The sequence below is a fragment of the Aythya ferina genome (assembly GCF_964211825.1).
Source record: "Aythya ferina genome assembly, chromosome: 2".
Taxonomy (NCBI): domain Eukaryota; kingdom Metazoa; phylum Chordata; class Aves; order Anseriformes; family Anatidae; genus Aythya; species Aythya ferina.
In genome coordinates this window covers 67,030,956-67,045,079 of record NC_140297.1, presented here as the reverse complement: position 1 = coordinate 67,045,079, position 14,124 = coordinate 67,030,956, and the positions used below count along the sequence as shown (strand labels likewise).

Below are 14,124 nucleotides of genomic sequence, written 5' to 3'. Positions count from 1 at the left end.
CGTGAGGATGATCAGAGGGCTGGAGCACTTCTCTTATGAAGACAGACTGAGGGAGTTGGGGTTGTTCAGCCTGGAGAAGAGATGGCTCTGGGAAGACCTTACAGCAGCCTTCCAAAACCTAAAGGGGGCCTACAGGAAAGCTGGGGATGAACTCTTTGTCAAGGAGTGTAGTAATAGGACAAGGGGTAATGGTTTTAAACGAAAAGAGAGGAGATTGAGATTAGGTATTAAGAAGAAACTCTTTACTCAGAGGGTGGTGAGGCACTAGAACAGGTTTCCCAAAGAAACTGTGGATGCCCCATCCCTGGAGGTGTTCAAGGCCAGGCTGGATGGGGCTTTGGGCAACCTGGTCTGGTGGGAGGTGTCCCTGCCCATGGCAGGCGGTTTGGAACTGGGTGATCTTTACCATTCTGATTCTGTGAAGAACCATTTTCTGAAGAACCATTCTGATTCTATGATAATATGGATCCATATATAAGTATGCAAAGATTTGAAGCTATAATGGGACATCCTCTTTTGGTTCCGATGAGACTGTAGCATTCCAGATCACTCCAACATACTTCTGACCTATTATAATGATTGTTGCCTCATCAGCTGGGCAGGTAGAGGTACTTGTCCCTTGTCCATTTTTTTTCCTTTCTTTTAGTAAAAAGTGAACAACTACTAGTTAGGGTGTTAAAAGACATCATTCTGCAGAGTGATGCCAGTGGGAGATACCAATCTGATGGTGGCACTGCTCATGTAAGCATTGTCTAATCCACTTTGTTCACTGCAAACCAGCTTAGCCTAAGCAGCAGGTCTTGACAAATAAAATTTGCTTCAGCTGATGTGGGATGGAAGTTGCTTAAGTGAATAGTTCCCTGCCAGCAAATCCAAAGAAACAATAAACCCACTGGTGTTGTTTTTTAAGCAGCTTGGGACAGTACCTCTTTCACAGGCATACAGGGACGTTTTAGTCTTTAACTTTTCATAGTTCAGACCTACCATTTCAGAGTTCAGTGCTGGTCACACAGGCAAGTCACTGGCAGGTCTGAAGGCTTGGCGTGTTTAGAGAAGAGCCAGATATGAATAGATAGGGACAGGAGGGAGAGCGGTAAGTTCTTTCAGCAGCTCAGAAGTAAACCATTTACCAATCAGTCCTGAAACGTATAACTTGTAAAGTATTACACATTGTTATAGTGCAGGAAATGAAATGCTGTAAGGCAAGTCTCATTTGTCAGATTAGAATGAGCCCTAATAGCTATTTATACTAAAATGACACTCTTATGACCTATTTGCATATCAGACAAATGAGTCAGTAAAACAAGCAATTGGGCTGCCAGAATATAAATGAAAAAAGGTGGTAGAGTTCTCTGAAGACCTTTCACTGCTGTCTTCTTAATTCAAATGTCATACTAGAAAACCCTGTGTTGAGTCTTCCAGCACTGGGCAGTGTGTTCTGTAGGGTCATATGTTCATTCTTGTTTTTATTTGTTTGGTTGGTTTTTGTTTTGTTTTGAAATTTGGAAAATGAACATGACACAGTTTTTCTTATGATCAGTCCTACTAGATGTGCACAAAATATTAAAAAGCAGCTGCTGATTTTTGACATTGTCAACACTGGCAGCAGTTTATATTAAGATATTTATAGCACATTTACTCATTTCCAGCACTTTTCCAAGACTAAAATGCTGAGGCTGTCCTATTTGCTCTCCTGCTATTATTTGTCTACAAAAGAATTATATCATGTAGCCTATCTATAAGCTACAGCTTTGAAGTTCTGCATAGATTCACTGTTCTGTAATAGTTCTCCTGCAGGGCTCACAACCTGTTTCTTTGCATGAAATTGACCTTGGCTGGTTCCTACCCAGTCTCTGGAGGATTTATCTCAGAGGGGATAACTCTGGAGTGAGCAAGCACAGCTAGGTAGAATAAGCCTCGCTGTAGGAGTCAGACAACTTGGGTTCTTTTCTTGGCTGACCACAGACCAGACGTTTACTGCTAGGAAAATTACTTCATTTCTATATTTCCTTCTTTTGATAGTTCTTTGGGTTTTGCACTGACTCCTATTGAATGCTTCTACAGTGTCTAACACAACAAGACCTTTGCTGCAGATGACACCTGTGGGAAATATAATAATAAGAATCAAAATTGCCATTTCACAAGGCTGTCTACTCCCTTTTCTGCGTACAACATGGGACTTGCCCAGCACCTGGCTGTAGGGTTATAACAGATCCACTTGCTTATTTGCAGAGGAGCAGTCGTAAAGATAAGTCAGTTTGGCAAGTTTCCTGTTTTATTTTAAGGCTGTGTTCTACTGCCTGATGGTAATGCATATGAATTTTCTCCTAGATGTCTGCATGAATTGGGCCAATTAAGTCCCTTCAAGTGAAAATCCAGACATAGGTGACAGTACATGGTCCAATTCAAATTGTTAAATTTGGTTCTGAAACTGCTTAAGGGGGTCTTTCCCTCTTAAATGCCTTTAGATCATAAACCCTAATCCTACAGCCCACAGCTCTGTGGTGTCATGATCTGCTAGAATATGACGTTGCCTTAGTTAATGCCATAAGGTTAGAATTCATTGTTAAGACCAAAGAAAATCATAATATTGAGTAGGAAGGTAAGCCTGACTACAGAGATGATGTAGCAGAGATGGGGTGAAAATGCAGTGGTATTACACGAAGACTAGTAGGAGCTTCTGCGTTAAGCTAACAGTTCAGCTGGAAAAGTTGGAGCAGGAAGAGTCAGAGCTTAGGGATCTTCATAGAACAGAGGATGGCACTGAGCCTGTCACACAACACTTCTGTGACAAAGGAAAAAGCACTGCTCGTAAAAGACGTTGAGCAGCTTTTCCAGGAGACAGAAGACAGTAACTGAAAAGCTTGAACAAGGTGCTGGTGAAACAACACCTGCAATATTGCAATGCAGTTCATGACATCCAAGCTCAGAAGAAAGGAATTTCAGACTAGGATCAGTCCAAAAAATCATCTGTCTTTGTGGTGGTGATTAAAAGTGACCAATTTGTTTAGCCCAGCAGAATGAAGGTAGAAAGGGGATGTGCTTACTTTTAGCATATACATGAGAGTGACTAATACCGGGATTTTGACTAGTTCTAATGGTGTTGATTTTCAAAAGAACTTAGACTTCAAATATTTTTCTTTTTTTTTCTTTACAGTCTCTGTAATGTCCAATCCCATCTGAAAGCCTTTTGTCTGAGAATTGAGCTTCTTTGTAAATTAACAGCATTTAGCAAACATTTTTTAAACCCTTTGGTACCTAATTAATAATATCTGTTATGAAAGCCATGAATTGTATTGGAGTTCATAAAACAAAATTGGGTAAAAACAACTTTCTAGTGATACTTGCTATGTCTTTGAGCACCCTGCTAACTAGTCCAGGACAGGAGGCCATCTGAATCTCCTCTACCTACACTAAGAATGCTCAAATTATATGTACATAGTGATATTATAGTAAAATGGCTATATAAAATCATTCATTCTGCATGAATGGGCCATATTTATTTAATGAACAGAGGCTTTACTATTTTGGTAGTCATATGTACAATTTTAAGCACAAAAGACAGCATTTTGGTATATATTTTTAAGAATCTGAAGGATATTGGTTTTGCCTCAGTAAGACCTCCTTTTGACATTTCCAGTGGCAGTATTGCTGTTGGAATGTCTTCATGTCACACTTAGGAGCTGCTTTCTTTGGGTCCCATCCAGCCAAAATTAGCCTCTGTAGTTCCCAGGCAATAGACTTTCCAGAGCCCACACCTGTGCTCCCCTTCGTGACTTTTCAGGGAAATTTTCTTTCCTTCAGTAATCATGAACATGTCATTTATATTTTATTTCTCATCAGAGCCAGCTTTATAATTTGCACTTTCCCAAACTTCAGAAAGGAAAGGCTAAGAATAAAAATCTTGTTTGGCTTCTAGGCTACTATTTTTTTTCTCTTACCAAGTTACTGAAACACAAGTGGTAAAGCTATGCCATGAAAAAAAAAAATAGCACGGGATGTTGAAGATTTATCTTACCAATGAAAGTGATAAAGTCTTAAACTTTCTAATTTGGGGAAGGCTTGTTATAGTTACGCTGTGTTATGAACCAGACTTTCTCAGTGCCTCAGCTACCACAATGTTGATGATGACTAGTGAGTTGAATATATTCATATTCAAGCTCACACTTCCATGAATGAATGTCAAAAGACCCTTGCAACTCAGTTCAGCTAATTGACAAGACTACTTACAATCAATTGGCAGATAGTGTAGTGACTTCAGAACACCCAAGTCCCATTTACTGTTTTTTGTGCTGTTGCAATGGATGTCCTATAAACTATGTCCTATAAACTTAGACTTTAACTCATATATATATAAGATTAAGTGTACTGAAAGTTTTCCAAATATTACAAAAATGCTATGTAATGATATTAGAAAGAGGGAGTATCAATGTATACTAGTATAAAGACAGTTTATCATGTATACAAAATATTGTATGTTTATTAGGTATATCTTTATTATAAATGCATAATATATATTATATATATATTACTGTGGTTTATTTACATTATCACAAGATTCACTTCATAATATATATTAGGTAACAGCATATTCTATCCTACAGTGGAATAAATGCTATTCATGCCAGCCTTTTCCGCTATTTCCTTCCTTGAACAGCAGTATTAGGAGAAATGCAAAGTATACCAATTACTTGCTGGTTAGCTGATGGATTAGAAAATACTTTAATCAGTACAAATGGAAGTGGAAGACATCAGGGAAGCCTGGTTCTTACCTAAATGTGATAAATATTAAATTTCTTCCTCATGCACACATACACTAAATAAAAAAGCTGAATCACGACTCAGCTTGTATCTCTGGCCCTTTTTTCAGGACAGGCACAGAGGAACAGGCACTGTTGATTATTCTTATTTGGATGAATTGTCCAGAAGCAACTAAGCTGAGGTTCAAAACAGTGCTGAGTCCCTGGGGTTTCTCTTACTCTCTCATTTGAAAAGAAAGAGACACCATGAAAAAGATTGTCTGTCAAAGCTGGGTAGCAGTGGACTGAGGACATCCTCACTAGTTTTTGGCTTGGTTGTCAAGAAATCAAAGGAAACACCATCAGGCAACCCTCTGCTTTCCATCGCAGAGCAGGGGCTCTTGCTGAAGCCACTAAAGTGCTCCTTTTCCAATGGTGTTCTTCAGTTAAACTCTCATTTGATGAAGCAAATGTTCAGTGTCTCCGTGTGAAGCTTGTGATTGCAATTGCCCATAACTGTAAAGCACAGGACTCTCTTACTCTTCAAAATGGGCCTGATTTTCAGTCCTCGTTTAAACTTTTAAGACAAGGTAAAATAAAAGCTTTGAAATTATTTCTCACAAGATTGTTGAGTAAAAGAAAAACAATTTATTTTGAAATTTTAAAGATTAAGCATTGGAAGCAAGCCAGAAAACTTTATGAGAACACCACAGCCATGAAGAAAATAAGGTGCTAGGACCATGTCTGGATTTCTACCTTCCTGATAATGCATGTCACTTACATTGTCTATAGCAATAGTACTTGTGACTGATTTTTATGCTGGGACTGTGAGAGTTTTTCAGAGTTCGTGGCAGTGTAAGAATAATTTTCAGGGATGCATGGGTGTTTCAAGCAGATGTGTGTTGAATATAGAGGATTATTATGAATGGACTGCATTCTGAACTCAGTATGTTTTTTCCAAGCATATCTAAAATGCTACTTTCATAAGAGATCTCCATAGAACGAAAAATAAAATCACATCTATTTGTTGAACATGAGATACAAAATCATACATTACACTGCTCTAAGCACCAGATTACAACATATCCTAAAAAACATGAGGATTGAGCATTTCTTTATAAGTTTAAGGTCAATTATTCCATGAAAGTAGCAATAAATAGAATTAAAATTCCCTATATGACAACATTCTTCTAAATGGCTGGGTACATGCATGTCTTCCTACAAAAAAAAAAAAAAGAACTTTTTGGCATTCTCTCAACCACAATGCATGATGCTCCAACACAACAATTCAAAACAATTAAAAAAAAAAAACAAAAAACAGGTTATGCATTTACACAACTCTCACCAGGGTGCTGGAACTGTGAGAGATGGTTGTAACCAAATAGCAACAATGTATGATTTTTTATTTCTTATTTTAACATGGCAATGCTGCTAGTGAGCAAATTTCAACATACGTTGAATCCTGAATTGAGAAGGTACTAGCCATTTTTCAGTCATAAGGTTTAAAAAAAAAATACAAAGCATAAAAGCTTACCTTTTAGAACAGAAACAAAAGAGTACCTACATACTTCAGCTATAATTATAGATGCAAACCTAGCATTTTATAGATTTAGGGAAATACATGTATGCCCTAAATGCTACCCTCAACAACTCTGAGAAAAGAGACTATTATTCCATATTTTTAATCATACCGACTGCAAAGATACTATTTCTGTGCCAAAGGCATTGCAGTTCTAATCACTAGAGCCACTATTGAGAAGAGCTGAGGACTCATGAAACTCTTTCTGGCAGTGGTAATAATAGCTTATTGAAAATATTCAAAACTTGCAGGATTGAGTTCATCGTAGGAAACTACTGACAGAGAAGGAGGAATAGAAGACATTAAACATTTTTTTCTTCTATTTTTTTCTATGGGTATAAGTCAATTCATTTCTTAACAGAATAATTGCATTAGAATGTTTTCAGTTTTAACCAGATGAATTTTAATATAACAAAATCCAAATTAAAATCCTAAGTAGAGGATTAGCAAAGGCCTGCTTTGTTGCAGGAAAAGAGATAGGAAGAACAATTTTTAAACTTCATGTAATATGCATAGATACACCTTTGTAAGTTTGAGCTCACTGAATAGCTAAGAAATGCTTTAAAGTTAATTTATTATTCAATATATTCAATTTTTATCACCTACAAGCTTGTAATTCATTGTACAAAACTTGGGGAAAAACAAACAAACAAACAAACAAACAAAAACCTTGGTTTTCTAATAAAGTCTTATATGTGAGCCAAATATCCAGTTTTTGTAATAATATGAATATACCAAGGATGTATAACCCACAGATAACTTTTTAACCTACTGAAGAAAGGATACAGAAATTACAGTACTTTGAGATGAAGCAAAATTTAGTGGCCATGAAGTGGAATTCCAAATCAGAAAATTCAATATAAGATTTTCAAAACTGGTTTGCATGTACCAGAAAATGTGTTATTCAGTTGGACATACAAAGAAATGTGCCTGATTTTCAGAGACAAGGTTTACCAGATTTTTATGATGATAAAAATTTTCAAACCTTTATTTATTTATTTATTTATTTTAAGACAGGCTGAAGTCTTAAGTACACAATTACTAGTAAAAGGCCTAAATCTTTAAAGACATTTCAGGATCTGTCTACTCGGTTGCAAGGCAAACGCAATGTAGGTACCTAGACAAGTAAATGATTATTAAAAAGATTAAGATTCTGTCACTTTTTGAAAGGGGTCATGGGACATAGTTTCATTTACCTAGGTCCTATAAGACCTAGTGGAACAATATGTGAATACACATAAAAATTTGCTAATTGATGGCCTTATTCTCTCAGTCACCTAAACCCACTTTGATAGACCAGGTCACTTTTGTCTATGTGCCTTATTGTTGACTTAAAGGACCCAAACCTTAAAATATGGCATTTAATTCTAAGAGAACTTGATTTAAACTCCTATGGATAATACTGTTCTTCAAGAGATCCCCCAAAAAATAAAGATGTGTTTTCCTTATGAAAGAAATGTTTGCTTTGCAATTATAAAGCAACTTTTAGTATGGTATTGCATCATGTCATTTCTCAGAGCAGAAATGGAGTAGGAACCATTCTGGTATGTATGAATGACCAGCACCACATGTCTTTTTTCATATTGTTTTTGTTTGTTTACATTAAAATCACATTAAAGTTGCTTGTTTAACTGCTCAAGAGCTAACACATGTCAGAATTAAGATGGTCTGCATAATTGTAATTCAGTCCACTTGTGTAAATCAATTGTTGTGTAGTATTTAAGTGCATGATCAAATATTGGCTTTCCTCTGGAGTTTTTCCACATTCAGTGAATGGGCAGTTAGTCAACATTTATTTTATTCTCCAAATTGAGTGTGGGACTGCTGGCAAAATTAGCTCAACTGTTGCACAATACAAAATGATAAATTTCCTTCACTGGAAAGATTCCTCTGTGGAAAGCATTTTTGTCTTGCTTCCACTAGAAGAACTAACCATGCAACACTTCTACAGACCTGCAGTCCACACAAAATAAAACACACACCATTAATATCCAGCTGCAAAACTTTGGGCTGAATTCACTTTCCCAGCTTTAGTAACCATCACTGAAACAATAAAAGCAGTGTCTTCTCTAACAAACTGTCTTTTATTAGTTAGTTTCAAGCAGCCAATACAGATGAAAGAAGACATAATTAATAATCTCTTCCTTTATGTTCAGCATCTACAGACTTGTAGAACCAAATACGAGTTTATTACCTTTGTCCAAGCCTGTAGAGGGCAACAGGATGGGTTAGGTACAGCTGCATACCAAACCAATAAAAATGGAGTTCATGCAAAGGTGTGGAATAACTGTTGAAAAACAAAACAACAACAACAACAACAACAACAAAAAAAAAAAAAAAAAAAAAAAAAAGAAAAGAAAGAAACAGCAAAAACAACAGTTTTTCTTCCAAGAACTCAAGTTGAATTTTTGAGCTTGCATTTTAAGAACAAATTAAGAGGGTTTAAGTTTAACCTGTAACAGGAACATGATTTGAAAATGAAGAGAGGCTATGAATGCAGCATTTCTGTCTTGCCAGTTCCTTCAAGTTACTTTTTGGAGCTGTGATGTTTTTGGAAGCATTTTGGTGTACAACACTGTGTCTTGGCTATACATCTGCACCATTCCTAGTCCAACAAAACTGTGTGCTTTAACCCAGTACAAGAGTAAATACTGCTATTTCTGTTTTCCAAATGGAGCAACTGAACCAGGTAAAAAATGCTTTCATCCACATTTGTGTAGCAGATTAAAATACCAACTATGATAAAATACCCTGGAACTTATGCAGCAAGAATAATTTTATTGCTAGTGATTATAATCTTTCAGACCAAATCTTGAGACTTCTACTCATTTTTTATCCAGGTATCCTTGGTGGGAGTTTGTATTGCTGGCATATGAGAGCAGAATGAGTACTTAAACACACTGGGACTTGTTCTGATATTTTAGAAGTTTCACAGAATATAAGATAAACACCCTTTATTGCTTCATATGCCTTGAACTGAAGCAAACCTTTTTTTAATTACTTCTAATTCTACCTTGGCTTTTTTCATACATCTTCCCACACTAATGCCTTATGTGCCAACTCTTAAACAGTTAAGCTGAGGCTACCTGAATACCGTGCTAAAAGATTTCCAAACTTCACCTGCATGTACAACTCCAGAAGATTTCTGATCGTTTTTTTTTTTCTTCTTCTTCATTTTAGGACAATTATATGCAGAAAGACGGGCAGCAAACAGCAGAGCGTGAAAGCCATTGATGTTAAAATTGAAACCGATCCCTTTGTGAATGACCAATATGATGCTTTTTGTGTAAAGGATGAAGGTCAGCACTGATATACTATTGAAATAATGCACAGTAACTGCTGTCTTGAAACATTAGAAGTTGTGCCTTTGATTTTTCTACCAATGAGAGGCAAAGTGGAGATATTAAAAAATAAATCTTTATAGTAATGTCCTACTATGTGAGGCAACAGCTACAAAGACATTGGTTGCAGGAAATAAACTGCATTATCATTTGTCTTTGCTGCAGTTTATCAAGCTTAAAGACCACTGTTGATCAGAAAGATACCATTTTGGTGTTCAAAGAACATATTTATGGAAAAGGATATATGTGGCACCATCTGAGATACCTGAAGCATCTCCTGCACTCAGCACTGTAACTGAGTGTAATTCCGGAATCTGGCTTCCAACCACAAAACACTGTGTTGTTGCATATCTATCTGTATATTGTATTTATATGAAAGTAATTTAATTGACTCCATTTTATTTTTGTTTGTTTGCTATTTTGTTAACAAATATATACTGGCCCACTGGGGACACTGGTGTATCATGGATGATTCTGAAAACCAAACAATTTCCAATTTAAGTTGAAGCTTAGCCTTTGGTATTCAAATGCTACAAAGATGTAGTCCAAAGGCAAAACATAAATTGTTACTGCTAGGTAGAATTGTATAAAGAAGTCTGGGAACCCCTGAAACAGATTGTTAGTGTCTGCAGTGAAGTTTCACATCTATCTCATATCAAAAAAAAAGAAGGGACAAGCAGATGGCATTTACTGATAAACACAAAGTTCACAACATGGGGGCACTTTGATAAAGAGTCAGTGGCAGCAATGAGAATGAAGATGTGATTGAAGTGAAATGTGCCAGAGGTGACAAACACCTATTAATTCAAACATTGCAGAGTTTGACTGACCATCCTCTCAAATAATTACCATGATGTCAACTCCAGGCTTCGTGCTGCTATGAACGATGCCAGCTACATCACCCAGTGGTTAATGCTGTCACACAAGCACCTTTGTGCTTACTGCCATGTTGTGTCTCACATAAAAGAGCAGCTCCCTGTAAACATCTGCAAAACTATCTCATTGTCTTCCTTCAAATGTCTCTTTTGTCATCATTCCCCCAAGGAGAAAAAACTTGTGGAGGGTTGGGCAGCTGTGGCGGGCTGAAATCATTGCAGTGACCACCATTGTTCTATTGTGCCCTGTGCTCTCCCCTGGCCCTCTCCACCTGCTGCTTCTGGCCTTACACATAGAAGCTGTATCTCAGGGAAGGAGCTGTGCTTGCGTTTTGCATTTGTTTGCTGCTGGCAGTAAAGGGGCATTGGTGAAGATAAGAGCACAATTTGACAATGTTTTTGGAAAGAAGTCCTACTTAATACTCAGAAACTGCACAGTTTAAACTCGGGAAAAATCAGATCATTTGCTAAAAAGAAACCACTTGTGAACAAGTTGTTTTGTACAAGGCAGGGAGTTTCCTGATGACAGAGTGGGATGATCAAGCCAATGTATTTGTCAAATAATATTTAAATATGGAAGCTTTTCCAGATGACAGTTAGGTTCTGTCTTTGAATACACAAAAATGCTTTGGATGCAATGTTTGAGGGAAAAGGCTTAAGTGAAGTTGTGCAGCAAGGAAACTGGTCCATAGCTGGTGTGAAAAGATCAAAGTCCAGAAATGAAATAGCCTTCACACACGCATGTAACACACAGTAGCACACAAGATAGCGCAAAGTAGTTGAATGTTGAAAGTAGTTGAATGTTGAAAGATCATGCACTTGAAGGATGCCACTTTCAGTTTTAGGAAACAGATATGCAGTAAGAAATAACAGCAGGAAACCTCCCATCACAGCCTCAGCCATAGTCAGTGACCTGCTTTGTCCACCTGCATTCAGTGCTGATGGCTGGCCACCAATGCTTGTGGGAACAGATAAAAGCTAAGTCCTACCTTTGGTCATCCTAGTGGAAAAGATGCCTGGATCTTTCCTCTTTTTCCTGTCTAAAATGAGCAGAAGCTCAACAGCTCTCCCTCTTTGTCCAAGCTGTCTGGAGTCATCTGAAGGCTCAGACAGGCTGGCAAGTTGAGGACAGGCAGAGGGAATGTCACATCAGCCTTCTCTTTTTCAGAAACTACACTGACCATTATGCTTAACAACTGTTTTCTGTTCTTAGGGCTCTGCAAAGGGCATCTCAACCCCCCATGGAACTTCTAGCACAAATCATTGCAGAAGTCCCTTCTTAGGCCTTGATTTACAATTAATCTTTACTCAAGACTGAGTTCAGTCAAATTGCTGAAGCATATACGCCAGCATGCCTCAACAGTGGTCAGATGCTTACAGGATCAGGCTTTTTTTTTACCCTGAAGAGGAAAATACAATTTTTTTCTGTGCTTCTGAAATGGATTTGGTTCTGCACACAGTAAAGAATCACAGCAGCCTCTGATGCTCTGAGTTATGTTTTACTGGGAAAAATGTGGTTGTTATATTTTATGAATGCTCTGAGTATATGAATGCTGCAGTTTTCATAGTACAGAGAAATTGGATGTCTTCTCAGTTTCTCTGAAAATAATGTTTTATGCTGTCATTAGATCCAGGAAGACAACTCTTTACCTGTTCAGAATCTGCTGAGATAAGCAAGCTTCTCTCAACCTCAAGTGCCAAAAGTTACCTAAAAACATATTAGATTCTGCCTATTATGAAAAAGAAATGTTGCATGTAAGTCAGATCTGGCCCACAGAGCATGTATTTGTTCTCTATCAAAGTTCATAAAAAAACACCTCTAAGTATAAAATAAATAAAATAAGAACAACAGAAAACCACAAGGTTGGAATTTTTTCCTACCAGATTTTTTTTTTTTTTTACAATGATCTCTTTATTAATCACTCCCAAGTTTTATGTTTTACTGGTTCTTTCTTCTGGTGACCCACTGATATTTATAGGCAACAAGTAAGACCTCTATTCTCCAAGGCTTTGATTTGCTGCCATCATAGAAAAACTAAACAGGCAGAAACTTGTAGTAGCATATAGCAAAATGCAAATCAAACTTTGATAAACATGACTGCTGGCTCCAGATACCCATCAAAGGTTAATGGCTTATGTACATTTTCAGTTTGCCTTTTTCATCAGTAAGAAAAAAAAAAAAGAATGTATCCTTTACATCAAATATATTAAATGTATGTTGAAAGAACAGTCAATTTTTTATTTGTTTTATGTTTAAGCCATTTCTTTTTATTTGCCATGCTTTGCTATGGATATGAAGTTTTTCACTTTTTTTTATTGCTACAGTTTTCTTTTCCAGAGCTTTGCATATAGCTGACAGTGAATTTCCATCTACCTGGTGATGTCATTTAAACTAATACATGAAGTTACTCTTACCAACCCTATCTGATGAAAGGGGTATTGGCATCCTAAGATCAGTAGCTTACAAGCAGCACTTACATTGGCTATGTTTGGGTTTTGGTTCTTTGTACTTTATTTGTACTAATTATTTTTATCTAAAAAGAAAAATTCCATACACTTTAGTGTCTCTGCAATCCAGAAGAAAAAAACAAACATTCACACTCATCTTTCACAGGGTTGAGCAGTAAGAGTTGCATTTTCCAATTTCTTAATGACAAGATGACATCCAATAAATTTCAGTGGTCTCTCTGGAAACTGCTGAATTGGATGGTTGTAAAAGGGGATATTTTACATCAAAGAGGATGTTTCAAGTCAGCTTTCAGAGCATGGGACACTGTTTAAGTAGCCATTGTAGATAATCAGATTTCAGTAGATCTGCAGCTCTGCCAGATGTTGTGGATGCTGAAGTCTGCATCTATTTTGAGTTGATGTTTTTTTCCATTGATCGTAGGCTGTCCTTTCTCTAGACAGTATTTTATCAAAATGTCTCTAAAAACCTTTACAAACTGATGAGATGCATGGAGCTTAGAGAAACTGCTTCTGGACTGGGGAGGTGGGTTGTTGTTTACTTAAAGTGACTTGTGTTGACTCTTGCCAGAAATCATTTGTCACAAACTCCTTTCCACACATGGTTTGGTGTTAAATTTACTCTTCAGAGGGGCTATAATTCAAGACTGAACGTGCTAAATCAATTAACAAGAGGCATCTTAAATCCTTGTAAAAAACAGTTTCTAAGTCTCTTGAGAGGTCTGTAGCCAGAATCAGCACTAGCCCTGGCTAACATATCTGTGCCAGACACTTAAATTCTTTCTCTGCCATTTATTCCTGCTCAGTTGTCAGTGGTTGCCTCTATCCTGAAGTCCGCTTGTATATATTGACTTCTTCCATGCCTGCAGTGGGTATTGTTACTCCAGAAAACACTCTATGCCAAATTGTTGCTGACATGAGGCTCTTCTGTGCACTTGCACATTTCCATGTGTCTGTGCTGTGCTTTCTTAAGGCATAACCTAATCCATCCTTGCTTACTAGAGCTCAACTGTCCATTTAGGTCCTGTTAGGTGTTTGACATCACTGCCAATATGTGGGTCAGATTTGCAACATCTCTTCTTAATAAAATGTCATCCAGAAGGTCACCTGCCAAGTCTTCTGCT

The 14,124-nt window shown here is 37.1% G+C and overlaps 1 protein-coding gene across 2 annotated transcripts in view; it reads left to right on the top strand.

Annotated features, from left to right (window-relative positions):
* The window catches only part of SUSD5 (sushi domain containing 5), a 61,092-nt gene that overhangs the window by 31,851 nt on the left and 15,117 nt on the right, over positions 1-14,124 (top strand). For both annotated transcript variants that reach the window (XM_084511572.1, XM_084511571.1), the window contains one exon: positions 9,499-9,617. In XM_084511572.1, coding sequence (XP_084367698.1) covers positions 9,499-9,617 — 119 coding nt within the window. The remainder of the gene's footprint in view (positions 1-9,498; positions 9,618-14,124) is intronic.